Raw genomic sequence first — 25,323 nt, 5'->3', positions numbered from 1 at the left:
ACCATCTGCCAGGCACCATGTTAGGAGTTTGACACTTAGTGAACAAAACAGATGAAACCCAGCTCTCGGGAAGCCCCCTTCCAGCAGGCGAGACACGTGATAAGCAAGATCCACAAGCAAATGGCAAGAAGTGACAAGAGGTGACAAGTGTCATGTAGAAAATAAAGTAGGGAATAGTGCTGGGGATGCCAGAGGAGGGCTCAATTTGGGTATGGTAGCTGGGGAGGTCTCCCTGGGACAAAAAGTTGAGTGAGGTGAAGGCATGACCATGCAGATATCTGGGGAGGACAGAGGGATCAAGGCGGTGCAAAGGCCCTGAGGTGGGTGTGTGCCTGGCAGGTCTGAGGAATGTCCAGACCACCGTGGCTGCAGTGGAGTGGATGAGCTGGACAGTAGTTGCGGATGAAGCCAGAGAGGCGTCAGGGAGCGACATAGAGCAGTGTCACATGGCATAGAAAAGGAAAGAAAAGGCCACGTAACTGGCTCTCGGCATGAGATGGGGCCGCTGGAGGGTCTGAGGAGAGGCAGGAAGTGACCGACCTGTACACAAACAGCATCACTCTGGCTGCAGCTTGAGTGCAACGTCCAGTGCGAGAGAGGACAGGGAGGGAGGTAGAAACCAGGGGCAGGATGAAGGCGGCTCAGCCCAGGGTGGGAGCAGGGAGCCAGGAGAGATGGCTTCAACCCTGGCTGTGCTGTGAAGGCAGAGGCAACCGGACTTCCTGAAGGACCACCGTGGGCTGGAGAGAGAGGGGGGACGCTCCCCGTTCCTCCTCCACCTGCAGCAGAGCGCCACGCGTGGTCCACGCTTGTCTAAAGGGAGAGCGTCCCGAGTTGTGACAGGTTGGGTTTGGATTTAGCTGAGCTGGAAATTCAGAGCCACTTCTAACACGTTTTAAAGTAGGTTCCAAGTGTCATTTGTAAAACTATTTTCAGGGGTTTAGACAGATGAACACGAAGCTATTGCTTCAGCTGTGTAGGTTGTAGCGCGTGATGGAGGATCGCTCAGCATCCCCCTCGAGGGGAGCACCTGCCCACACGTCACTCTGGGGGCACTGGGCAGCCACCTGCGGCTCTGCCCCAAATCCCACCTGTGTCCTGGGAGAAGGGCAGGAGCTGGCCCATCCCCCGTGGACTCTCAGTGCCCTTTGGTTACTGGGGAACACCTGACCATGCTGTGTCACCTTCCTTTATGAACCTCCAAGTGGGCACCCGTGGTAATGACCTTGTGAGCAGGAAGCCAGGATGAGCCCACAACACAATGCTTGGGCGCTCCCAGCTCGCTGTCTCGATCCCTGTAAATACACAACTTTATATTTCTCTCTGAAAAATCTACTACTGCATTGTGCTGAAAAGGATTCAAAATGCTTTGGGGGAAAGGAGTAGGGTCTCTTTGGGGAAGAGAAATCTTTAAAACCCTCAAAAAAGAAAACCTATCTGCTGGAGCAACTCACAGGTAAGTGGTACCAGACTGGATGGAGTCAACATCTCCACACAGCTCCATAAATGTCAGTAGACTTAATGAAATGGATACATATTAATTAAAAATCAATTTGCAGGGACTTCCCTGGCGGTCCAGTGGTTAAGACTTCGCCTTCCAATGCAGGGCTTGCGGGTTTGATCCCTGGTCGGGGAGCTAAGATCCCACATGCCTCGTGGCCAAAAAAACCAAGACATAAAACAGAAGCAGTATTGTAACAAATTCAATAAAGACTTTAAAAACGGTCCACATCAAAAAATCTTAAAAAAAAAATAATAATAATAGCAAGCACTTCCCAAATGGGAGCCGAAGGTTTCTGTTGGGTGGAAAGACATGCCCCTTGGCTGGTTCATTTCATCATGATCGTGTCTTGGTGAGTCTACAGGGCCACAGGGAAGCTGTCTACACCTTCCCAAAGGAGGACAACATGTAAGAATGAGCTTGGCAGTGAAGCAATCCTGGCGATTTGGGAACATGATTGGAATGAGGGGCCGAGATAAGCCCTAAAGCTGATGGATTGTGATGTCCCTAGGAAAACAGGAGGGAGAAACTTAGAACACAAGCCAGAAAGAGGAAGGCCAAGAATTTTCCAGGACTAGAAATTATTCTTCCTGACTGCCTGCAAATGCCCTTCTAAAAAAAAGGAAAAGATAATTTTCCCACTACGTGCAGTTTGATCTGGAGCAAGCTTCTGGCTTCCCCTGTCCCCTGTGTGGCGCCCCCCTCCCCTGCAGGCAGTCCTGACAGCTGCCAGCCCCATGTCCAACACACAAGAGAGACAGAACGCATGACAGCAACTCTTGAAAAAGAGAATTGGCCACTTTGAAAAATCTTGTATGGTTCAGAGAAGAAAGACCTTGAACCTGGTGACAAGAGGATTAGTAATTTAACCATAGCTACCTTTCTGTATATACTCGTGGACAGGGACCTCTAACATGGACAGAGCAGTCGTAGAAATTATCTCCTGCAGGTTCTTCTTGGAAGCTTCCAGAAACGGCAGGAGCTCTGATCCCATGAAAACAGAAAGGATCTGTGTGGGTGAACCTCTAGCAGAAAACAAAGTCACCAGAGCTGGGACCCACTACTGCTAACTCACTTCTCTTGGCCTCAGTTTCCCCATCTGCAGCAGAAGGGAAGGATGCCCTGCCTGCCTCTCGGAGTCCGGCTGCGATGAGCCCCACCAAAGGCTGGGGCCTCTTGGCGCCTTGGAAAGTGTGAGGGCTTTGGCCGGCAGGTCTAGTTCTGCACCCGTGGAGCCAAGGAAAACAGGAGTCGACTCAGGGCTGTGGAGACTCTGGATTTGCTACCACAGTCGCTGAAAAGGTAGGAAATCCAACTCAGGAAACTTCATCTCACACCACAAAGAAGGCCCTTGAGAAATGTGTCTTAAGTGAGTAAATGATGTCAGATATTCCGTAGGTTCACGACTCAGAACAAACATACAACCTTCCCCCTGACCCCCATCAATCATCCTGAGGAGAGGCCAGAGGAAACCCAGCCGCCCACCCCCGGGCCTTGACAGCATGGAAGCCGTCACTGGGACAACCAGGAAAAGACCCAGAGTCTGTCAGTGCCCTACCCCGCAGGGGAAGGGGTCTGGGGGGCCCCCAGTAACCTCACCAGACAAACGGGACTTGCCCTCAGCAGCCCCTCCATCCCACCCCACCGCACTAACGGGGGGCTCCTGGAGGAGGGAGGACTAGTGTTCATGCCGGGAAAACGGAAGCCAATGTTGGTTCATAGGCTGTACCCGGCTGGTCACACGAGTGCGGGATGTTGATGGTGGGAAGGCCGTGTGGGTTCGGGAGGGCGTGTGTGGGACCTCTCTGTGCTTTCCATTCAGTGTTGCCGTGAACTGACAACTGCTCCAAAAAAATAGTCTATTAAATTAAAAAAAAAAAAAAAAAAGGAACTACCTAGGGTCCACCTGGATAGGGAAAGGGAAGGGAGAAGCAGCTGATGCTGTGAAAGTGGTGCCTTTCGACCATTCTCTGGAGACGCTATGCAGACGTGAGGGTTGCTGAGCCTGGAACGAAAAGGTCTGAGAGGAAATGGGTGCCACGCAGATGATGGGGGGAAACGGCTGACAGATGCCCTCTTCACACTCTCCTACCGTCCAGCCCCAGACAGAAGCGGAGGCAGGGGAAGGCCCGCGACTCAATCCACTGCGAACCCTGGCCAGGCAAGGGAGATCAGGGCGGGGAGAGGACCCCGGGGCCCGGGGTGGGGACTTGGGGACCCACCTGGGGGCGTGTCCGGGCCCGCTCTGCTCACAGAGCTCTGCAGCGCCACCAGCCGGCTCTTCATGTGACGGACGCCCTCGGCGAAGCGTGTCTCCTGGCCCTTCAGCAGCTGCTGCAGCTGGCGGATGGCCGAGAGGAGTTGCTGTTTGTTGGGACAGTTCTGGGGAGAGAGAGAAATCACCACCACCAGCAGTATGGGGGCTGCTTCAGTCCCATCCTCCTTCCGTGGGCTTCCAGAAGTCACCCGGCCCCTGGGCCCAAACACCCTGGAGAGTCACCGAGCACGAGGTAAAAGTGGCCCCATCAGGCGTCCCGACATCTGTCGGGTTAGGTCACCAAAAGGCGGCCTCAAGTGCACGTTAACGGAGGCCCAGTTCCCCCCTCAGCGAAAACAAAAGTCCCATTTTCAGAGCACAGGGCCGAAGCGATGGCTCTAGTGATTGGGTGGTGGAACAGTTACCTGAACGCAATGTGCCTTGTATCAGCGGTCTTACCCCAAAGAACCCCCGCCCCCCCACCCCCAGTTCTTCACTTTAAGTTAATGCTCTGAAATCTGGGCCTCAGGGAACCTTTTTTTTCTTTCTCCCTTGGATTTTTTTTTTTTTCTCACTTGGGTATTTTTCACAGCAGATGGATAATAAAACATATAAAACAGGCAAAACAGGGATCCCCAATGGTTCTTTTTTTTATATATAAATTTATTTATTTATTAATTATTTTATTTTTGGCTGTGTTGGGTCTTCGTTGCTGCGCGCGGGCTTTCTCTAGTTGCGGCGAGCGGGGGCTACTCTTCGTTGCGGTGTGTGGGCTTCTCATTGCGGTGGCTTCTCTCGTTGCGGAGCACGGGCTCTAGGCGCGTGGGCTTCAATAGTTGTGGCACACAGGCTCAGTAGTTGTGGCGCATGGGCTTAGTTGCTCCCTGGCATGTGGGATCTTCCCAGACCAGGGCTCGAACCCATGTCCCCTGCACTGGCAAGCGGATTCTTAACCACTGCACCACCAGGGAAGCCCCCCAGTGGTTCTTATACTTTCAAAAATCTAACAGGGCAAATAAGAAAAAACTCAGTAGAGTTAAAGAAGCATTCACTAGAAGTCAACACGGAGTTCTGACAATTTTTAAAAACCTTAAAAAATAGAAAAAGGAGGCTTGTGTTTATTCTGATAAAGACTAACTTAAAGCAATACCCAGCATCATGCTTAGTGATAAAAATCTGAAGGTTTCTGATCCTAATTGCCTGTAAGAGCCAGGAAATAAACAGGAGGAAAGGAGAGGCGAATACAGTGGGCAGTGATAGGACCATGGCCGTGGCTCACATGGGCGTTGTGTGTTACCTCAGCATAGCCTGGTCCAACCTGACTCATATGACCTGCACGGAACAAAGGAGAGCAGAATGGTGGCTTTCTCTAGGGATAGGCTTGCGGATCACTTTTTATTTTATTTTTTCTACTTATTTTTTTTCTACAATGATTATTAGTTTTATAATTAGAAAAAAATGTCTAAAAGTCCGCAGGCGGCAGGCAGGCATGTGGCCTCTGCAGCCTGGGTGGCTTCCAGCTTCGCCAATGGAGCACTGCCACCGCGGTGGAAACAGAGCTGCAGCCTCTCTCCCAGGGAGGCTGCCAGGCCGCTGCACCTTGGAGATTTCACCAAACAGATGACTCACTGGCCTGGTTCAATGGATGCTTTTGACAAAGCTGAATCCCCAGTTGCCCCTGGAGCTCGTTAAACCATGGGGGCTCCTTGGCCTCCACCCTAACCAGGGCCTGACGGCGCCTGGCCCCAAACGCAATTTCTGGGAAGGGAAGTTCTGTTTGTTTTCCTTCTTCTTCCCTTGTTGCGGCCCTTCCCACGCAGGTTCTGGGCACCTGGGCAGTGAGCTCCTGCAGTCCCCTACCTGCCCAGCACAGCACAGCAATCCACCCCGTCCTGATTTCCCACACCCATCTCCCTTCCCTTTATTTATTTAATTCTTTTTTAAAGATTCCTTTTTTTTTTTTTTTGATGTGGACCATTTTTCAAGTCTTTATTGAATTTGTTACAATATTGCTTCTGTTTTATGTTTTGGTTTTTTTGGCCACGAGGCATGTGGGATCTTACCTCCCTGACCAGGAATTGAATCCGCACCCCCTGCATTGGAAGGTGAAGTCTTAACCACTGGACCGCCAGGGAAGTCCCCTCCCTTCCCTTAAAAAAAATAAAAAAGAGCCGCTTTCAGAGATGGTTTCGTGGCTCATGTGTGATTCACATTTCTGAAGTTCCTCATAGTTTACAAAGCTACTTCCTACTTCTAAGAAGACTACTGGCTCGCAGCAACCCTGGGTGAAGAAGGCCTGGGATTGTCTCTATTTCACAGTCAAGGTACAGAGGCTGAGAGTCAGGTGACTTGTCCCAAACCATGTGGCTCATGAGCGGTAGAGCCAGGCTGGGGGCCTGCTGACTACCGCCCCAGTGCCCCCGCCAAGCAGTCCGTGCCCCAGTGGCTGCCTTATGCCCTAGGGCATTTCACAAATGCCCTTGTGTGGTGAATGGTCTTATTGATTAATCTGCACTAGGGACTGATAACTCTGTGACCCAAGCAAAATATCCCACAGAGGTGGGTTTCTAACTCCCGTCCAGACTTCAGGTTGGGGAGGAAGGGCAGTGGGGACAGGAAGTGGGGAGGGGTGGAGGAGACAATCTCACACACTGAACCAGGCCAGCAGTTGCCTCCAGGGCGTGATAGCTGGGAGACGGCTGTCCCAGGGGACAGGGAAGGGCTAAGTTTTGAAGTAGGGGACAAGAGATCAATGCCAAGGCCTCTGCCGGGAACCTGGGGGTGGGGACATGGGGCTCCAGTCAGTACAGAAAGAAGGGCAGCGGGAGTGGAGCGAACGGGGCCTCTGGGCAGTCAAGTGAGTCGAACCCCAGTGCTCCTGGGTCCGGGCAAACTGTCTTCTGCTTGCGGTGGCAATGCCCCCGAGCCCTCCTTACCCCTGCACCGTGGATGGCAGGCACCAGTGGCTTTTCCTCAAGGTGCTCGTTACAGGTGAGATGTGCTCATCTCTCCAATCACAGTGGAAAAACCTTCCAGATCAAGCACACTAAGGCAGGGAACGAGGGGGAAGGGTGGTGGGCGGACTTGCTGAGGGAAAGTCAGGAAATCTCCATCCTTGCCTCTGACCTCACTGGAGTGATTCTAACAGAACAAAGTGTTAGAAAATCCTTGTGAGCCCAGAAATAAACCCATGCATATATGGTCCATTAATTTATGACCAAGGAGCCAAGAATATACAATGGCAAAAGGACAGTCTCTTCAATAAATGGTGCTGGGAAAAACTGGAGAGTAACATGCAAAAGAATGAAACTAGACCTCTCTCTTAACATACAGAAATCCACTCAAATTAGATGGAAGACTTGAACATAAGGCCTGAAACCATAAAACTCCTAGAAGAAAACATAGGCAGTAAGATCTTTGACTTCAGTCTTGGCAATGATTTTTTGGATTTGACACCAAGAGCAAAGGCAACAAAAGAGAAAATAAACAAGTGAAACTAAATCAAACTGAAAAGCTTCTACATAGCGAAGGAAACCATCAGGAAAATGAAAAGGCAACCTACAGAATGGGAGAAAATATTTGCAAGTCATCTGCAGAATATCTGATAAGGGGTTAATATCTAAAAATATACAAAGAACTCATACAACTCGATAACAAAAAATAAGAAACAAACAAACAAACAAAAATCTGATTTAAAAATGGGCAGAGGGGCTTCCCTGGTGGCGCAGTGGTTGAGAATCTGCCTGCCAATGCAGGGGACACGGATTCGAGCCCTGGTGTGGGAGGATCCCACATGCCGTGGAGCAACTGGGCCCGTGAGCCACAACTACTGAGCCTGCGCGTCTGGAGCCTGTGCTCCGCAACAAGAGAGGCTACGACAGTGAGAGGCCCGCGCACCGCGATGAAGAGTGGCCCCCACTTGCCGCAACTAGAGAAAGCCCTCGCACAGAAACGAAGACCCAACGCAGCCCCCCCAAAAAAATAAATAAATAAATAAAACATGTCAATTCATTAAATATTTTTTTTTTAAATGGGCAGAGGATCTGAATAGACATTTTTCGAAAGAAGATATTCCAAAGATGGCCAACAGGTACATGAAAAAATGCTCAACATCACTAATCATCAGAGAAATGCAAATCAAAACAACAATAGGTATCATCTCACACCTGTTAGAATGGCTATTATAGAAAAGACAAGAAATAACAACTGTTGGTGAAGATGTGGAGAAAAGGGAACCCTCGTGCACTGTTGGTAGGAATGTAAATTGGGGCAGACACTATGGAAAACAGATTGGAGTTTACTCAAAAAATTAAAAATAGAACTACCATATGGTCTAGCAATTCCAAAGGAAACAAAATCATATCTCGAAAAGATATATGCACCCCCATACTCATTGCAGTGTTATTTTCAATAGCTAAGACATGGAAACCACCTAAATGTCCACTGATGGATGAATGCAAAAAGAAAATGTAGGAAAAGCCATAAAAAAGAATTAAATCCTGCCATTCATGACAACAGGATGGACCTCGAGGACATCATGCTAAGTGAAATAAGACAGAGAAAGATGAGTACTGTATGATCTCAGTTATATATGGAGTCTGAAAAAAAACCCAACACATAGATACAGAGAACAGATTGGTGGTTGCCAGAGGCAGGGGGTGGGGGGGTTAGAGAAGTGGGTGAAGGGCGTCAAAAGGTCAAAACTTTTGGTTAGGGGCTTCCCTGGTGGCACAGTGGTTAAGAATCTGCCTGCCAATGCAGGGGACACGGGTTCGAGCCCTGGTCCGGGAAGATCCCACATGCCACGGAGCAACTAAGCCCGTGTGCCACAACTACTGAGCCTGCACTCTAGAGCCAGCGAGCCACAACTACTGAGCCCGCGTGCCACAACTACTGAAGCCCACGCTCCTAGAGCCCGTGCTCCACAACAAAGAGAAGCCACCGCAATGAGAAGCCCACGCACCGCAATGAAGAGTAGCTCCCGCTTGCCACAACTAGAGAAAGCCCACACACAGCAATGAAGACCCAACACAGCCAAAAATAAAAAAATAAAATAAATAAATGTATTAAAAAAACAAAAAACTTTCGGTTATAGGATAAATAAGTTCTGGGCATGTAATGTACAGCATGGCGACTATAATTAACAACAATATATTGCATATGTAAGAGTTGCTAAGAGAGTAGATTTTAAAAGTTCTCATCACGAGAAAAAAATTGCAACTGTGTGCGGTGATGAATGTTAACTAGACTTACTGTGGTGATCATTTCACAATATATACATAGAGCAAATCACTATGTTGTATACCTTGGACTAATACTATTACACATTTATATTATATTATACAATATCTCAATAAAACTCAGTGGGGGGGGGAGACATAAAATTTGCAAGGAAAAAAAAAAAAGGAAGATCCTTGTCTTCTTGGCAAGCCAGCATGGCAGGGGCAGAGCCAGGGTGCCAGGGCAGTGGAAAGAATGACTGCCTCTCGACATGAGGTTTGATGGGTCTGTGCAGCAGCCGCTACTAACAGGGCAGTCCCTTGATCCCAAAGTGCTGGAAATGGAGTCCACAGGAGCCACGCTCAGAATCCATCACCTGCAGTGGACCTCAGCATATGCCTCAGAGGCATAACTGAGTTTATCTGCAGAGATGGATGACAGGCTAGAAAGCTTCGCACCAAGTCAAATGCTCAAGAGGTCTGCACCTTGGGGACATTAGGGGGCATCATGGGGACAAATCACGTCACAGGAGGGGGACTGAGAACCTAAGTGTTTCCCCTTTTCAAACTGAGAAAGCTTTATCGTTTTGCTTGATCATAAAAATAAAGCATGCTTCCTGCAAAACCATTCAAAACGCAGAAAAACACATCAGAACAAAGGACAAGTCCCATGACCAAAGACAACCACTGTTAATTTTTTGTGAGGTTTTAACTTTTGGATTAGATACGCATGCACACACACACACAAGCATCACCTTGCAGGTGCTGGACCAAGGGACGCAGGTCCTACATTAGCTCTTTACTCTCCACTCTGGGTTGTGGCATCATTTCCACGTCAACGAGCAGAGCAAAAGTTGGACCCTGAGCCTCAATTTCACTTCTGTTCCTCTGTGTTCTTTTCTGTCCAAGAAGGGGGTCTCCTTGCCCCCCTCCATTTGTCTGCCCACTTCCCCTCCCACACCCACCATCTGCACTGGCCCAAGAGAAGCCACACATGGGAATGGATCATTTCCTTCTTTATAAACATAGCTCGTCAACGAGGTCGGCCCGAGGGGGCTGCGAGGGGCTGCGAGGGTCTCAGAGGCTGGGGGACAGGAAACAGGCTGGACCCTCAGGTGTCACCCATCTGAATTTCAGCCTGGCCCTGCCACGGTGAAAGCTGGCTTCCCATCTCAGGGTCCCAGACCCCAACTGTAAAAAGCAACCGCCTGGGGCTTCCCTGGTGGCGCAGTGGTTGAGAATCTGCCTGCCAATGCAGGGGACACGGGTTCGAGCCCTGGTCTGGGAGGATCCCACATGCCGCGGAGCAACTGGGCCCGTGAGCCACAACTGCTGGGCCTGAGCGTCTGGAGCCTCTGCTCCGCAGCAAGAGAGGCCGCGATAGTGACAGGCCCGCGCACCGCGATGAAGAGTGGCCCCCACTCGCCGCAACTGGTGAAAGCCCTCACACAGAAACGAAGACCCAACACAGCCAAAAATAAACATAATAAATAAATAATAAATAAAAATTAAAAAAAAAAAAAAAAAAAAAGCAACCGCCCACTTGGGCAGGAAGGCTCACAAAGGCTATGACTGGGCAAAGGTCAAATCCAGGCACGGGGGTGGGGGGGGTGGGGGAAGGGCTGGGAAGAGGAGGGCTCCATACCAGGGGGAAGGAAGGCGTATCTCAGAGGAAGCTGCCAAACCAGGGCCCGCTCGCTAGTTGTGGCGAGCAGGGGCTACTCTTCCTTGCGGTGCTCGGCCTTCTCCTTGCAGTGGCTTCTCTTGTTGTGGAGCATGGGCTCTAGGCGCGTGGGCTTCAGTAGTAGTGGCACACGAGCTTCAGTAGTTGTGGCATGCAGTCTCAGTAGTTGTGGCTCGCGGGCTCTAGAGCACAGGCTCAGTAGTTGTGGCGCACGGGCTTCAGTAGTTGTGGCACACGGGCTCAGTAGTTGTGGCACACGGGCTCAGTAGTTGTGGCTCGTGGGCTCTAGAGCGCAGGCTCAGTAGCTGTGGCGCACGGGCTTAGTTGCTCCGCGGCATGTGGGATCTTCCCGGACCAGGGCTCGAACCTGTGTCCCCTGCATTGGCAGGCAGATTCTTAACCACTGTGCCCCACTGGAAGTCCCTTCCAGGACTCTGATTTTTAATATTTTTCTCAAAGAGAGACCCTCAAATGGTCTAAGTTTGCATCCTTTCAATACTTGGCTCCAAGCCTGGCTTATGCCATTGACAATAAATAATGAAAATTAGTTTCCATTTCTTAGAGTTAATAACGTATTTGTAACGGAACCAGGAAAAGACATGCAGCGAAACTCTTCCATCCTTGAGTAGGAAAAAGATCAAGATTTACCGCTTCTGGTGTCAAACTCTGCCTCAGAGGGCTGGGTGCTTCACTGAACTCAACACCAAGGGCAGTGCTTGCAGAGAAGACCAGAAGCAGAGAGAGAAGTAGCAACAGCAGTCACCCCAGCCAGCTCTTCCTGAGCTGGGATGGAGGTGGCAGAGGTGGTTCTAGAACACACCTGCCAGTGCCGAGAGCCAGGCGGGAGGGGGCTGAGTCAGGCTCCTGGGAGCAAGGAGGTCACAGACCTATCCTCCATCCAACCCACTGCACCTCCAGGGAAAGTCTTGTCCATCTTCTCTCCAGCCCATTCTCTCACATGGATCTAATGGAGACGCCTCAGAGCTCACAACACCCCTCTTCCGGGGAGGCGGAATAGCTCCCGAGGCCCCACCTGCTGGCCCAGGGGTGGACACAGACAAAGACGATGTGTGTCCCCCAGCTCACCCCATCCCCGTGCCAGAACTCGGTAGGCGGACCTTCCCACCCCATCCAGGCCTCCTTGCCATCTGGGCTCAGTCTACAAATGAAGCCCAGCTCTCAAAACCCCGAAGGGCCCAGGCATGGGGGGGCACAAGGATGGGGGGTCCTTGAGGCGCCATTCTCACGTGACCTGGCTCGATGGTCATCCTGACAGCGACAGTCTTGGCACAGTGGCTATTTCTGAGCGCCACCTCAAGGACAATAGAGCCCCAGACCCCTCCAGGCAGCCACGGATGACCCCTTGGACCTCGGAGGGGCCATCTCACGCTGGTTTCTTCTAAGCCACAGCTATGTGTCATGTCAGCATGTTGTTAATGGGAACACAGATGTTTTGATGCCTTTAGATCTATGAAAGGACGGCGCACACTTGCCAAGTGTGTGCCTGCTAGCCAAGGCTCGAGGCCCTCTGCATCTGAGTCATGTAGAATTTGCACATGATTTTTTTTTCTCCGGAAGTTTTTTGTTTTGTTTTTTTAATTTTAGACCAAATCAGAAGCGGGTTATAACTCCTCAGCTTCTCTCATCCCAGTGACCTTGACCCAGCACCCACACAGAAGAGTAAAGGAAGGACACTTCTGGGGTAAGTGAGGGAATTTTGCTTGGGGAGGTGCCCAAGGCCCTTGTCTTAGGGTTCTCCAGAGAAACAGAACCAAGAAGAACCAATTGTATCTGTACACACCCTGTAGCAAGAGAGAGAAGGAGAGAGATTTATTTTAAGGAATTGGCTCATGCAAAGTGTGGGCTGGAGACCCAGGGAAGAGTTGGTATTGTAGCTCCAAAGGCCGTCTGGAGGCATAAAGCCCTCCTTCTCTGGGGACCTCAGTCTTTGGGATGAAGCCCACCCACATTATGGACGGCAACCTGCTTTACTCAAAGTCTACCATTTAATGCTAATCAAGTCTAAAAAAATACCTTCACAGAGACTTCCCTGACAATCCAGTGGTTAAGACTCCATGCTTCCACTGCAGGGGGCGCAGGTTCGATCCCTGGTCAGGGAACTAAGATCCTGCATGCCGCACCGTGCGGCCGAAAGAAAAAAAAAAACCTTCACAGCAACATCGAGACTGGTGTTTCACTAAATATCTGGTCTAGCCAAGTGGACAAATAAAATTAGCTATCACAACCCTCCAGAAGAGCCTCCCTTTGTGTACTCAGGGCATTTTGGGTTCTTACGAGGCTGGCTGCCCAAAATTCTATATTTGTGCCCCAACCCAATTCTGGTCTACTTTTTGAAATGGCCACGAGAGCGATGACAACAGTGGGAGCCAAGAGGCAGCACTACCACCACACCGCACACAAGCGAACTCGTTAGATGCTCACGGCAGCCCCGGGATATGAGCACCATTATTACACCCACTTCACAGGCAAGGAAGCCAAGTAGTCACTTGGCCACGGTGACGCATCCAGGATTGAAATCCCAGCAGCCTCCTCCAGACCCTGATGTGACACTTCAGAGAAGGGTCCACGGAGAGCCCCCAGGAGCCCTCCTCTGTCCTTCTCCCGACTCCTCTCCTTTTCTAGCACCCCCTTGATGGCCACCTCTGGTCACCTCTCTCCTGGCCCCTTTGCATGCCTGAGGGCAGAGAACAAGTTATAGACAACCTGGAATCCTCATCACTGAGGACAGGACCTGAGTGCACATGAGATGCTCATTTGAGCAAACCAACAAAACAGATGAATGAGGAGCGAAGGAAGATGTAAGTGTGAGCCCAGGGCAGTCTTCCTCATCTTACTCCCCAAATCCACCATATTCTTTCACCTGCCTGCTGCCCAGCCAAGCTTCCAGTGGCCACATTCACCTGCACACTTGGTTGTGCCTTTAACTGCATCACTTTACCTCCAGCAAATATCTCTCCTAACGCCCAGCCCAGTGGGGAGCTCTGTTCACACACACACACATACACACACACACATATAAAATACACATATACACATACCACATACACACACATACACACATATACACACATACATATACACCGTACACACACACATACACAATACACATATACACACACATACCACATACACATATACACACATACACAATACACATATACATACCACATACACATATACACACACACATATAAAACCAGCCACAATCCCCTGTGGAGCCCCCTGGTACTGGGCCTTCCCCTCACCTCTCTCCATAACTTGAGGACTTCCTGGCTGCAGAAATGGGGCATGTTTTGCTTACTTCCTTTTGGGACTTGACCCAATATGAGTAGAGAAGGAGAGAGGAAGTTGAGAAAATAAAGAGGAAAAGAAGAGGAAAAAGAAACTTAGTATATTGCACCTTCTCCTCACTTATTCATTTTTTGTTTGATTTTTCTTCTTTTTTACATTACATTTTTTATTGTGGTATAATTGACATACAAGATTCTGTTAGTTTCACATGTACAACAGAATGGTTCCATAATTCATTCATTTATTCATTATTCCACAAATATTCACTAAGCATCCTACTTCGTGCCAGGCACTGACGTAAGAAACGGAGGCATCATTATCTCATTTAGTCCTCCTTGCAGCCCCCCTAGGCAGGCATGGTTATCCCCATTTCACAGCTAGAGAAACTGAGGCTCAGGGCGTCCGGTTGGTCAATGGCGAGGCTACCTTACCAGTCACATTGTGCCCAGTCCACCCACTGGGAAAGTACGTTCTTCTTCTCTCTTCAGCCCGAGGGAACCAGGACGAGGGGCTCAGAGGCCCCAGTTTGCTAGCCGACCCTCTCAGTCCCCCCACCGTCCCCCCCAACACACACGCACGGACCCTTTGGGGAACCTCAGCCCACGTGTGTGCACATTCACACATGACCCAAGATTTCTGCGACTTGTGAAAGTGGACATCTGGATCTGACCGGGTCTCCTGGGGCTGACGCCAAGGAGGCGGAGGGCGCTGGGGGGCCTGGTCCTGGCGGGCAGCGTGGGCAGAATGAAGGGGACTGATGAGGTGAGTGCGGTGGGCGTGGCCATGCGTGAGAGGTGGAGCCTTAGAGTCCTTATTCTTAAAGTGACTCACCTGGATGGTTGTTAAGGCTGAATGACATACGTGGTGCGCTTTCAGATCTTCCTACCTTCGCTAGCGAAAAATCCCAAGCGTTTCTCCGTGAGCAGGCAACGGTGCGACAGAAACTATCCGGCCCTGCACCTGCACCTGCGTCCCACCTGCTCTCCCTGCATCCTCCCGGGCCCTCCTGCAATCTAAGCTTCCCAAAAGACAGAGGTCAGAACCCCGACACGGGACTCACTGGGCTAAAATCAGGGTAAAATTCTCAGGTTTCTGGAATAAGAACATAGATATCTTTGGGCAGAGGCCATTATTCTGCTTACAGAGCCGTACGTGATCAAGCCCTGCCACCTCCAACTGTGTCCAGATCAGGCACCTTCTGTGTCCCAACATTCAGACCTCCTCTGTGTTTCTCCACACACCTCAGCAAGCTTACTTCTACCTCAGGGCCTTTGCACTGGCTGTTTCCTCTGCCCAGATTCTGCCCCTGGTCCTTGAAAGCCAGGCTCCTGTCTTTCCATTTTCCCTTAGAAGCCCCCTTCTCAAAGAGCCCTTACCTGCCTACTGAGTATAGAGCAGCCTCCTGGCCACCCTCCAACACAAGACCCCATTTCCACGGTCTGCCTCCGGATACTTTCAGGTTTGTCTTGTTTTTCTCTGCCTGCTTGGTGAGCCACGTGACAACAGGGTCTGTGTCCAGCTCATCGTTCTCTCCCCTAACACGTACTGAGCCCTCATGTTGGACCTGTTCTTTGAATGTCACTCATTTTCTCCTTCCGACAACCCCATGAGACAGGCATCTCAGAGGAGGAGGCTGACTCACAAGAGGCAGGAACTTGCCCCAGGTCACTCAGCCGGGAAGCATGGGAGCCAGAACACACATCAGGCGCTCAGGGTCTTATCCACTGGCTACACTGCCTCGGGCCCTGCTGCCTTGCCAGACCCAGAAGATCACCCAGCAGGAAAGGCTCTCAGGACATAGTTGTAGAATGAGCACATTACCTTACTGGTTAGGTTCCTTCTGGGAAGGTAAAATCTTGAATTACGCAATCAGAGAAGGCGCTGGGAGGTGATACTGACAAGTTTGTATGTTTTTCACACCACAGTGTAAATGACTGATGGTGTCTGATGCTTCTCTGGAAGAAGCTTTTCATTTTGTCTTTTTTTAGCCTACAGACACCCGTGGCGCTTTCCTTTTCTTCAAATCAGCCAAGAGTCATCTGATTCTCTCGGCTCCCTGGGCCGTGCACCCAGTGACCGATCACACTCTGCCCCCAACCCCTCCTGCAGAGACGGGAAACCCAGGCTAGGAGAGCAGAGGGAAGGGCATCTCCTGAGCTGGCAGTGCGCCACTTCTGTTGAGGGTCTAGAGGTAACCTAATCCCCGGCATAAAGAGAAATGTCTGAGTCAGGAGCCAACCAGATGGCAGCAGTGAGGTCAGGGGGCAGCCTAGGGTCTCCTGAGTCCCTGGAGTTGCCATCCCACCCCCACCCCTCCAGTCTTTGATGTGAATGATGTCACGTCTCAGTCTTACCTGGAAACCCAGCCCCAAGATGAGCTCCCTGGGCTTTGCTTCCCATTTAAGCTGCTTCCCTCTGGAGAGTCTGGCGCCCAGACTGCCAGAGGGACACATGTTTTCCCGCATACAGGGAAAATCGATGGTTACTTCCTCGAGATATAGATTTACTTACTGAAACGGGTAGGTTTGGGTCCTGTCAAATTGTAGGTGCCTATTGTTTTCTTAAATGAAGATGTCTGTGACATCCTTATTTTAGGTTCCAGGCAACTCCAGAGAAGCAGGGAAGACTCAGGCGGAGGGTTTGAAAGGACATAGAAAGTTCTACCCACTCAGGGAGTCTGCCCCGTTGTAGCCAGGGCCCCAGGGCTGCACAAGCCTTGGGAAAGTTGGTAGAAGCATGGCAGCCCACCATTGCCCCTATAGATCAGGGGCACCATCGGGCCTCTGTCAACAGTCAGGGGATGGACACTCCTCCTGGGGCAGCTGGCTGGGAGGCAGGTCGAGGTGGGTGCATGGAGGAAGGGCCCGTGCCCAGATGGTGGGGTGAGCAGCTCCGCAGGCATATGGCTTGGTCTGCCTGGAATCAAGTCCAGGGTCAGACAGGATCCTCCAGGGGGAGCAGGCCTGGGAGGGCATCGGTCCCTGCCTGAAAGACTCCAGGCCAACCCGAGAACCCAGGGCACTGCCTTCTTCCCCAGCTGTTCACATCCGGTTCACACCCTCAGCACTTGCTGCCCAACGCCCCCGGGGGCCAGAAACTGCCCCACGGAGCAAAGGGGTCTCCACTCTTCTCTGTAATCAGGGCCGTCCTTGACAGGACTTGGAAAGAGTCCCCCTCCTGAAGGTGCCAGGGGAAGGTGGAGGCTGCTGGAGAAAGTGGAAGATGCCAGGACAGCCTCTGGGTCACCCATCCTCACCCTGACCCCACCCATTCATCTGAACACCGTCTCTGGGGGGAGTAAAGCCCTGGATCACTACTGATGAAGGTTTGCAGAATGGCAATCTCTTCCTCCCCACACCCACACCATCTGCAAGGAGGCTCTGCCAGTCTTCCCATCCAGAGGGAGGTCTGTTTTCCCATCTCCGGATATGGGCGGGTCTTGTGACTTGCTTTGGCCAACAGAATGCACTGGAAGCGATATACCAGTTCCAAGGCTGGCTCTGGATTAACCACATTGTCTAGTTTCTGTATGTGATGTTTTGACATCTGGGGCCACGCTGACTTGGCACAGACTGCCCCTCTGTGGCAGGGCCAGCAAATTCCTAGAGGCAGCAAACAACACAACACCCTTCCTGCCCGTGCCCAGCACACCTTTGGTAGCAAACCAACGGAACCAGAGCCCATCCGCCTGCTTATCTGGCTCCGAAGCTTGTGAGACACTAACACCTGTCCAGTCCCCGCCAACAAACCTGGGCTTCGGCATCAGACAACTAGGGGCAGCCCTATACCGCCATCCTGCTACAATTATTCCAACTAGCCAGTCTTAACCCGGTTAGTCCCCTTAACCTGTCTCACTCATTTCTTCCCTCAAACCCCCCAGTAAAGGCTTTCCAGAAGTTTCCCTCCCTCTCTCTCTGCCTGCTGTTCTCTCTGTCGCCCAACTTGGTATGACATGCTCCCTCCTCGAGAGAACTGTAAGTAACACACGATCTTTTCCGGCAGTGTCTCCTGATCTGTTGGCCTCACCACACTTGGAGGAAGCCAAAATCCCAGCTTCATTTTAGAACAGCGTCTCAAGAAGTCTTGGGCATTCTGCTAGCCCTGGCCCTTGACCACTTTCTACCATGTGAAAAACCCAGGCTAGCCTGCTGGAGGATGAGAGGTTGCATGGAGCAGAGCCACCCTGGACCAAGCAGCCCCAGCTAACCTGGCAGCCGTCCACAGATGAAGAGGAGCCCAGACCCGAAGAGCGGAGCCTGGAGCCAGTGAGCAGAAGCGTCCAGCTGAGCCCAGCTCAAACTGCCACCCTGATCGGCCAACTCCAGGTCTAGAGCAGCCCTTTCAAAACCGAATGCAGGGCCCTTGTCTGTTTTGCTCCCGGCCTGGGCCATGGCAGTCACCAAATATTTGTTTTATGAAATGCCCCATTTTCAACATGGATGATTCACACGCCCCCGTAGCTTCCGCTCACCCCCATGTATTCTTATAATACAGGCGCTGGTGTACGAAACCCTGCTGCAGGGTAGCAAATACTCCTGGTGCTGCAAGCACGGCAGATACCTTTACTCAAGCGTGGTGGCCTTTTGTGCTGAGTTCTGAAGTAAACAGCAATCCATCTCAACCTGGAGTCCAGCCAATCCAACGCAACTGGCAGTAGAACTGACATTGATAAGCTGACCATACTACACCGGGAAGGAACATACTTGGGTTTTCATATTTCCACTCTTCTTCATCTCATTTGTTCTCAGACCAGGGAATAGGTCTCAAACCCTCCCCACCTCCTTCCCTCCCGACTCAGTCAGTGGGGGACATCGGATGGGGGCATTTTCCCCCCTCTCGCTCCTTCCTCTGGCTTTGCTCCCAACATGAGGATTCAGCTGCCACTTCCTCAGGCACATCAGACCCCCCAGCGTGGGGATAATGGTGCTACCGTTGGCTGCTTTCAAGTTTCAGGGTAGAAAAATGGTAACATCTACAATAGGAAAGTGATTTGGGAAGGCCTATGGATCGCGGATTAAAACATCATTTTCCTGAGAATGTGTTCAAAAAAACAAGGCAATAAGCCAAGAAAGAGGAAGACATATGATCTAGAAAACATAAACTCCAGCTCAGGCCAAAGTCCCTGGGTAGCCACAGGGCCATGAGCCCAGAGAAGGTCAGCAGAACTGGAATCCACGGGGAAAGCAGCCCGACAGAATATGGACTAGGGAAGAGATTATTGGAAACAACTGTGCTTATGTAGAGGACGAACCGGGCAAAAGAGAAAAATCTTGAGGAAAACCAAAGAGTTACACAAGAAAGGAAATTAATCACAGTAGACTATTTGGCTCTGCAGCGAACAATGGAACAAAGTACTCATCTGTCGTTACAGGAGATCAATTGTTTAGAAATGGGGAGTAATTTCCAGGGCATTTAAAAACAGTTGCCTCAAGAGAGAGTGAGGACTGTGGAACAATTTCTTGAAAGCCACGAGCTACCAAAAGTCACCCAAAGGAAAAAGGCTACCCTAAGTAGTGCTGTATCTGTCAGAGAAATTGAATTCAGAGTTAAAAACCTTCCAGAAAAGAAATCTCCAAGCCCACATGGTTTCATTGGTCAATTCTACCAAAACATTATACGAGGAACTGACACCACCTCTACACAGTTTCTTCCAGAAAACAGAAGAGAAGGGGACAGCTCACAACTCATTTTAGGAAGCCAGCATTACCCTGGTAACAAAACCAGGTAAAGACAGTAGAAGAAATCCATAGATGAGGGATAGCAAACTGTGTCTGTAGAAAGAGGGCCAGAGAGTCAAATTTTTCAACTTTGCAGCCCATAGTGTCTCTGTTGCAACTGCTCACCTCCGCAATTGCAGTGCAAAAAGCAGGTATGGATGACATGTAAGTAATCAGTGTGGACAGATTTGACCAGCAGTGTGCTAGATGTGGCTCATGGACCATAGTTTGCTGACCCCTGCTATACACCAATATCCCTCATGAACAAGATACAAGAATTCTCACAAAATATTAGCAAGTAGAACCCAGAAATATAGACGATGTATACGATACCATAATCAATTAGGGTTTATCTGGGAATGCAAGGCTGGTTTCAAAATTAGAAAATCAATCACACAGCATTGTAAATCAACTGTACTTCAATTTAAAAAAATTAAAAATAAGTTTAGAAATTCAGTCAAAGTCATCCACTTTAATAACAGACTGAAGAAAAACCACAGGCTCATATCAATGGAAGCAGAAAAAGCATGTGATAAAATTCAACATCCGTTTATAATGAATACTCTATCAAACTATGGCTAGAAGAGAACCTTAACCTGACAAATGGCATCTGCAAAAACCCACAGCCTAGCATCCCACTTAATATTAAAAAACTGAATGCACTCTTCCCAAGTTCTAGAACAAGGCAAGAATGTCCACTCTCTTACTCAACACAGTATTGGAAGTTTAAATAAGTGTAATAAGGCTAAATAAATAAATAAATGGCGCATGGATTAGAAAGGAAGAAATAAAATTGCCCCTATTCACAGATAACATGATTGTTTATGTAAAAAAATCTGAGGGAATCTACACACAAAAAAAATGCCCTATAACTAATAAGTGAGTTCCACAAAGTCACAGGACACCATGTCAACACAGAAAAGCCCACTGAATTTCCATATACAAGGAATATAGCATTGGAAATGAAAAAATTTAAAACCTAATACCACTTAAAATAGCTCCAAAAATGAAATACTTAGATATAAATCTAACAAAACATGTTTATGTTGGTAACTAAAAAATACTGATGAGAGAAATCAAGGAAGATCTAAATAAATGGAAAGACATATTGTTTTCACAGACTGGAAGACTCAATATTGTTAAGATGCCAATTCACCCCTAATTGATCAATAGGTTTAATGCAGTTCCAATCAAAATTCCAGTGGAATTTTGTAGATAGAGACAAGCCGATTCTAAAATCTTAATGGAAATACAAGCTATAATAACTGCAACAATTTTGAAAAAGAATAATAAAGTCTTAAAATCTATCCAATTTTAAGTCTTATATAAAATTACAGTAACGGGACTTCCCTGGTGGTGTAGTGGTTAAGAATCTGCCTGCCAATGCAGGGGACAGGGGTTCGATCCCTGGTCTGGGAAGATCCCACATGCCTCTGGAGCAACTAAGCCCGTGTGCCACAACTGCTGAGTCTGCGCTCTAGAGCCCGCAAACCACAACTACTGAGCCTGCGCACCACAACTACTGAAGCCCATGCGCCTAGAGCTCGTGCTCCGCAACGAGAGGCCACCTCAATGAGAAGCCCGTGCACGGCAACAAAGAGTAGACGCCCGCTCGCCCCAACTAGAGAAAGCCCGTGCGCAATGAAGACCCAATGCAGCCAAATAAATAAAATTACAGTAATCAAGACAGTGTGTTACTGGCAGAAATAAACCCATATGATGCACTGATTTTTGACAAAGTTGCTAAGACAATTCAATGGCAATTCAACAGTCTTTTCAACAACTGCTGTTGGAACAACTGGAAGTCTACATGCAAAGTATTTATCTCAACATAAACCTCACACTTTACACAAAAATTAACTCAAAATAAATTACAGATCAAAATGTAAAAATGCAAAACTACAAACATTTTAGAAGAAAACATACAAGAAAATTTTCATGATCTGGGGTCAAAGAGTTCTTAGACTTGACACCAAAACCACGATCTATAAAAATAAAAAATCGATCAATTGGACTTCATCAAAATTTTAAATCTTTGCTCTGGGAAAGACACTGTTTAGACAAGCTGCAGTGAATGAAATAATGCCATTTGCAGCAACATGGATGGACCTGGAGATTATCATACGGAGTGAAGTAAGTCAGACAGAGAAAGACATATATCATATGACATCACTTATGTGGAATCTAAAAAAAAATGATACAAATGAACTTATTTACAAAACAGAAATAGACTTACAGGCTTAGAAAACAAATTTATGGTTACCAAAGGGGAAAGGTGGGGTGGGGAGAGGAATAAATTACAAGTTTGGGATTAACATATACACACTACTATATATAAAATAGATAATCAACAAGGATCTACTGTATAGCACAGGGAACTATACTCAATACTCTGTAATAACCTATATGGGAAAAGAATCTGAAAAAGAATAGATATATGAATATGTATAACTAACTCACTTTGCTGTACACCTGAAACTAACACAACATTGTAAATCAACTATACTCCAATATAAAATTTAAAAAAATTTTTAAAAGACAAGCTGCAGGGCTTTCCTGGTGGTGCAGTGGTTGAGAATCTGCCTGCCAGTGCAGGGGACGCGGGTTCGAGCCCTGGTCTGGGAAGATCCCACATGCCGCGGAGCAACTAGGCCTGTGAGCCACAATCACTGAGCCTGCGCGTCTGGAGCCTGTGCTCCGCAACAAGAGAGGCCGCGATAGTGAGAGGCCCGCACACCGCAATGAAGAGTGGCCCCCGCTTGCCGCAACTAGAGAAAGCCCTCGCACAGAAATGAAGACTCAACACAGCCATAAATAAATAAATTAATTAATTAAAAAAAAAAGACAAGCTGCAGATAGGGAGAAAATATTGGCAATTCACACATCTGATAAAGGATTTCTATTTAGACTGTATAAAGAATACTCAAAACTTAACAATAAGAAAACAAACCACCCATTTGGAAAATGGGCAGAGGGCCTGAACAGACACTTCACCCAGTAAACTATTCAAATGGCAAATAAGCACATGAAAAGATGTCAATATTATCAGTTATTAGAGAAATGGAAATTAAAAGCACAATGAGATACCATTCCATATCTATTAGAGTGACTTAGAAACAAACAAACAAACCTGATAATATTAAGTGCTGGTGAGGATGCAGGGCAACTGGGTCTTTTATGTATTGCTGGTGGGAATGCAAAATGATAACAACTGATATGGAATACAGTTTGGCTGCTTCTTACAAAGTTAAAGATACACTTACCATATAACCCAGCAATCCCACTCCTAGATATTTACCCAAGAGAAATGAGTGTTTACATTCACACAAAAGCTGTATGGGAATGTTTATGGCAGCTCTAGTCATAATCACCAAAAACTAGAACTGATACCATGGGTGTCATTCAGTTCAATGGCTGAATTGATTTAAACAAAGCTGTGATACGTCCACACAATGGAATACTACCCAGCAATAGGAAGGAACTGTGCATCCCCAGAACGACATGGAAGAATCTTAAATGCTTTATGCTAAGTTAAAGAAGTCAGAGTCAAAAGTCCATGTACTTTTTGCTTCCATTTATATGACATTGTGAAGATGAAAAAACTATAATGATGAAGAACGGATCAGTGTTGCCAGGGGCTGGGGTGGCCAGAGGGTGTGACTACATAGGGCATGATGATGTCATTTTGGGGTGGTGGAACTGTTCTGTCTCCTGACTGTGGTGGTGAGTACCACATATAGAACATAGCTCTATGGTTAAAATCACGGAAATGTACACCAAAAACATTTCTTTCCCATTAAACTGTAAAAAGCAATGTATCAACTGGGAGTGGACAACCAAAAGAATGAATCTCTAATGGTGGAATCTGGAACCCTGTGACATGTGATCACAAGGAGAGGTTTTGGAGAAGGGGAAACGTTCTGAAATGCCATAGCCCCCCCTCCCCACAGGCAACGAGGAGGCCGAGAGCCATCGTGGGGGAAGAGGGTGAGGCGTGGGGTGTGTTAAATGTTCTCCCTTTCTTGTCTCCCCAGCAAGGCTGTTTCTCTTCCCGGGGGAAGGCCACAGAGTGGGCAGTAGTGTTGGGAAAGGGCCCCCACTTACGGGATCCCCACATTGCTCAATCTCCCCTCCTTCCCCAGGACCACTGGCTCTCCAACAGCAGGTCACAGAAATCTTGCAAAGTGACCCAGGACAGGTGTGCTGAAAAGTCAGACAAGGATTAGGGGTGAGATTCCCCCGACTACATAGGACTTTGGGTGAAGGACAGTTTCACTAGAATTTTTACGGCTTAGGGATGCACCTACCTGTGCTTCTGGCTTTGAGCTCTGGGCCTCAGGTTCTGTTACGTAACCTGCAAAGTGGGTGGGACACCCCACTGTTCTGTTGGGTGGGTTGCTTGTGGCCCTAGACCAGGCTTCTGCTGCCTGGTGGCTGAGTGACTTCCTGCAGTGGCAACTCACCGCATTCTGCACTCACACGGGCCCCTGTTTGGTCTGAACTGAGTTCTCCCTGCCTGGAACCCCTTCCTGAGCCCCAAGGGCTTCTAGGTGGCCACGGATGTGCCTGTCAGGTATTCAGTCCATGGGTTGAGAGTCTGCGGGGAAGGGAAAAGGCTTGGAGACCAAGGAGAGAGATTAAATTTACTCCACTCCTTCCTGGTCATGTGAACTTGAGTAAGTCAGAATCTCCCTCGGTCTCAGCTCCCTCATCTGCAAAATGGGGATGACAATAGTTCCCGACTCACAGCGCTGCTCTGAGGATAAAGAGCCTGGAAGATGCTTAGCAAAGAATCCAGCACTCATCACTCAGCGAGCTTTCTTTCCGTCTGCCGTTACTATTATTGCTATGGACGGTATTCTTGGGGTAGCTGCCCCACAGCCCACGGGACACGCCGTCACAGAGGGAGGGGTCTCCAGTTTCCAGAGCCAGTCTGGTGATAGCTGGCTCTGAATTGAGCAATTCCAGTCTCACCTTTGGAAGATGCATTTTTATCTGCATTCTTATCTTAATTTTAACCATGAGTTTTTACTGCTTAATGTAAAAGTGAATCTGGTCAAGCACGTAAGTCCAGTGGGACTCCAACAGACACAAACGTCAGGGAGAGAAAAATTAAACGGCAAGCTGCCTGCAAGTGTGGGAAAGAAATGCAGTCCCAAATCTAAGATCCCCTAGGCTCAGGTGAGGCTGCTTCAGAAACCTCCCACCTGTCTCTGCCTGGGAAACGCGGCGAACTGCTAAGAAAGTTCTGAGTTTTTAAAAGTTGGTGGTGGGGCTTCCCTGGTGGCACAGTGGTTAAGAATCCGCCTGCCAATGCAGGGCACACGGGTTCGAGCCCTGGTCCGGGACGATCCCACATGCCGCGGGAGCAACTAAGCCCGTGCGCCACAACTTACTGAGCCTGCGCTGTAGAGCCCGTGAGCCACAACTACTGAGCCCACCGCCGCATCTACTGAAGCCCGTGCGCCTAGAGCCCGTGCTCCACAACAAGAGAAGCCACCGCAATGAGAAGCCCGCGCACCGCAACGAAGAGTAGCCCCCGCTCGCCACAACTAGAGAAAGCCCGTGCGCAGCAACGAAGACCCAACGCAGCCAAAAATAAAATAAATAAATTTAAAAGTTGGTGGTGTTAA

At 49.0% G+C, this 25,323-nt stretch overlaps 2 protein-coding genes across 3 annotated transcripts in view; one reads left to right on the top strand and one right to left on the bottom strand.

Annotated features, from left to right (window-relative positions):
• The window catches only part of ZC3H8 (zinc finger CCCH-type containing 8), a 201,721-nt gene that overhangs the window by 68,391 nt on the left and 108,007 nt on the right, over positions 1–25,323 (top strand). The gene's annotated exons all lie outside the window — the stretch shown is intronic.
• FBLN7 (fibulin 7) overlaps positions 1–25,323 on the bottom strand; it is a 61,008-nt gene that overhangs the window by 34,870 nt on the left and 815 nt on the right. Inside the window, exons 1-2 of one of the 2 annotated variants that reach the window (XM_082426862.1) lie at positions 23,795–24,219; positions 3,724–3,883 (exon numbers count right to left, since the gene is read on the bottom strand). In XM_082426862.1, the coding sequence (XP_082282988.1) occupies positions 3,724–3,787 (64 nt within the window). In that variant the 5' untranslated portion in view covers positions 3,788–3,883; positions 23,795–24,219. Of the gene's footprint in view, positions 1–3,723; positions 3,884–23,794; positions 24,220–25,323 lie in introns of those variants that run through there. The other variant, XM_082426863.1, reaches the window with a different exon arrangement.

The sequence above is a fragment of the Balaenoptera physalus genome, assembly GCF_965194825.1.
Source record: "Balaenoptera physalus genome assembly, chromosome: 15".
Lineage (NCBI taxonomy): Eukaryota > Metazoa > Chordata > Mammalia > Artiodactyla > Balaenopteridae > Balaenoptera > Balaenoptera physalus.
The sequence above is the reverse complement of the archived record's forward strand: the minus strand, read 5'-3'. Positions and strand labels throughout refer to the sequence as shown.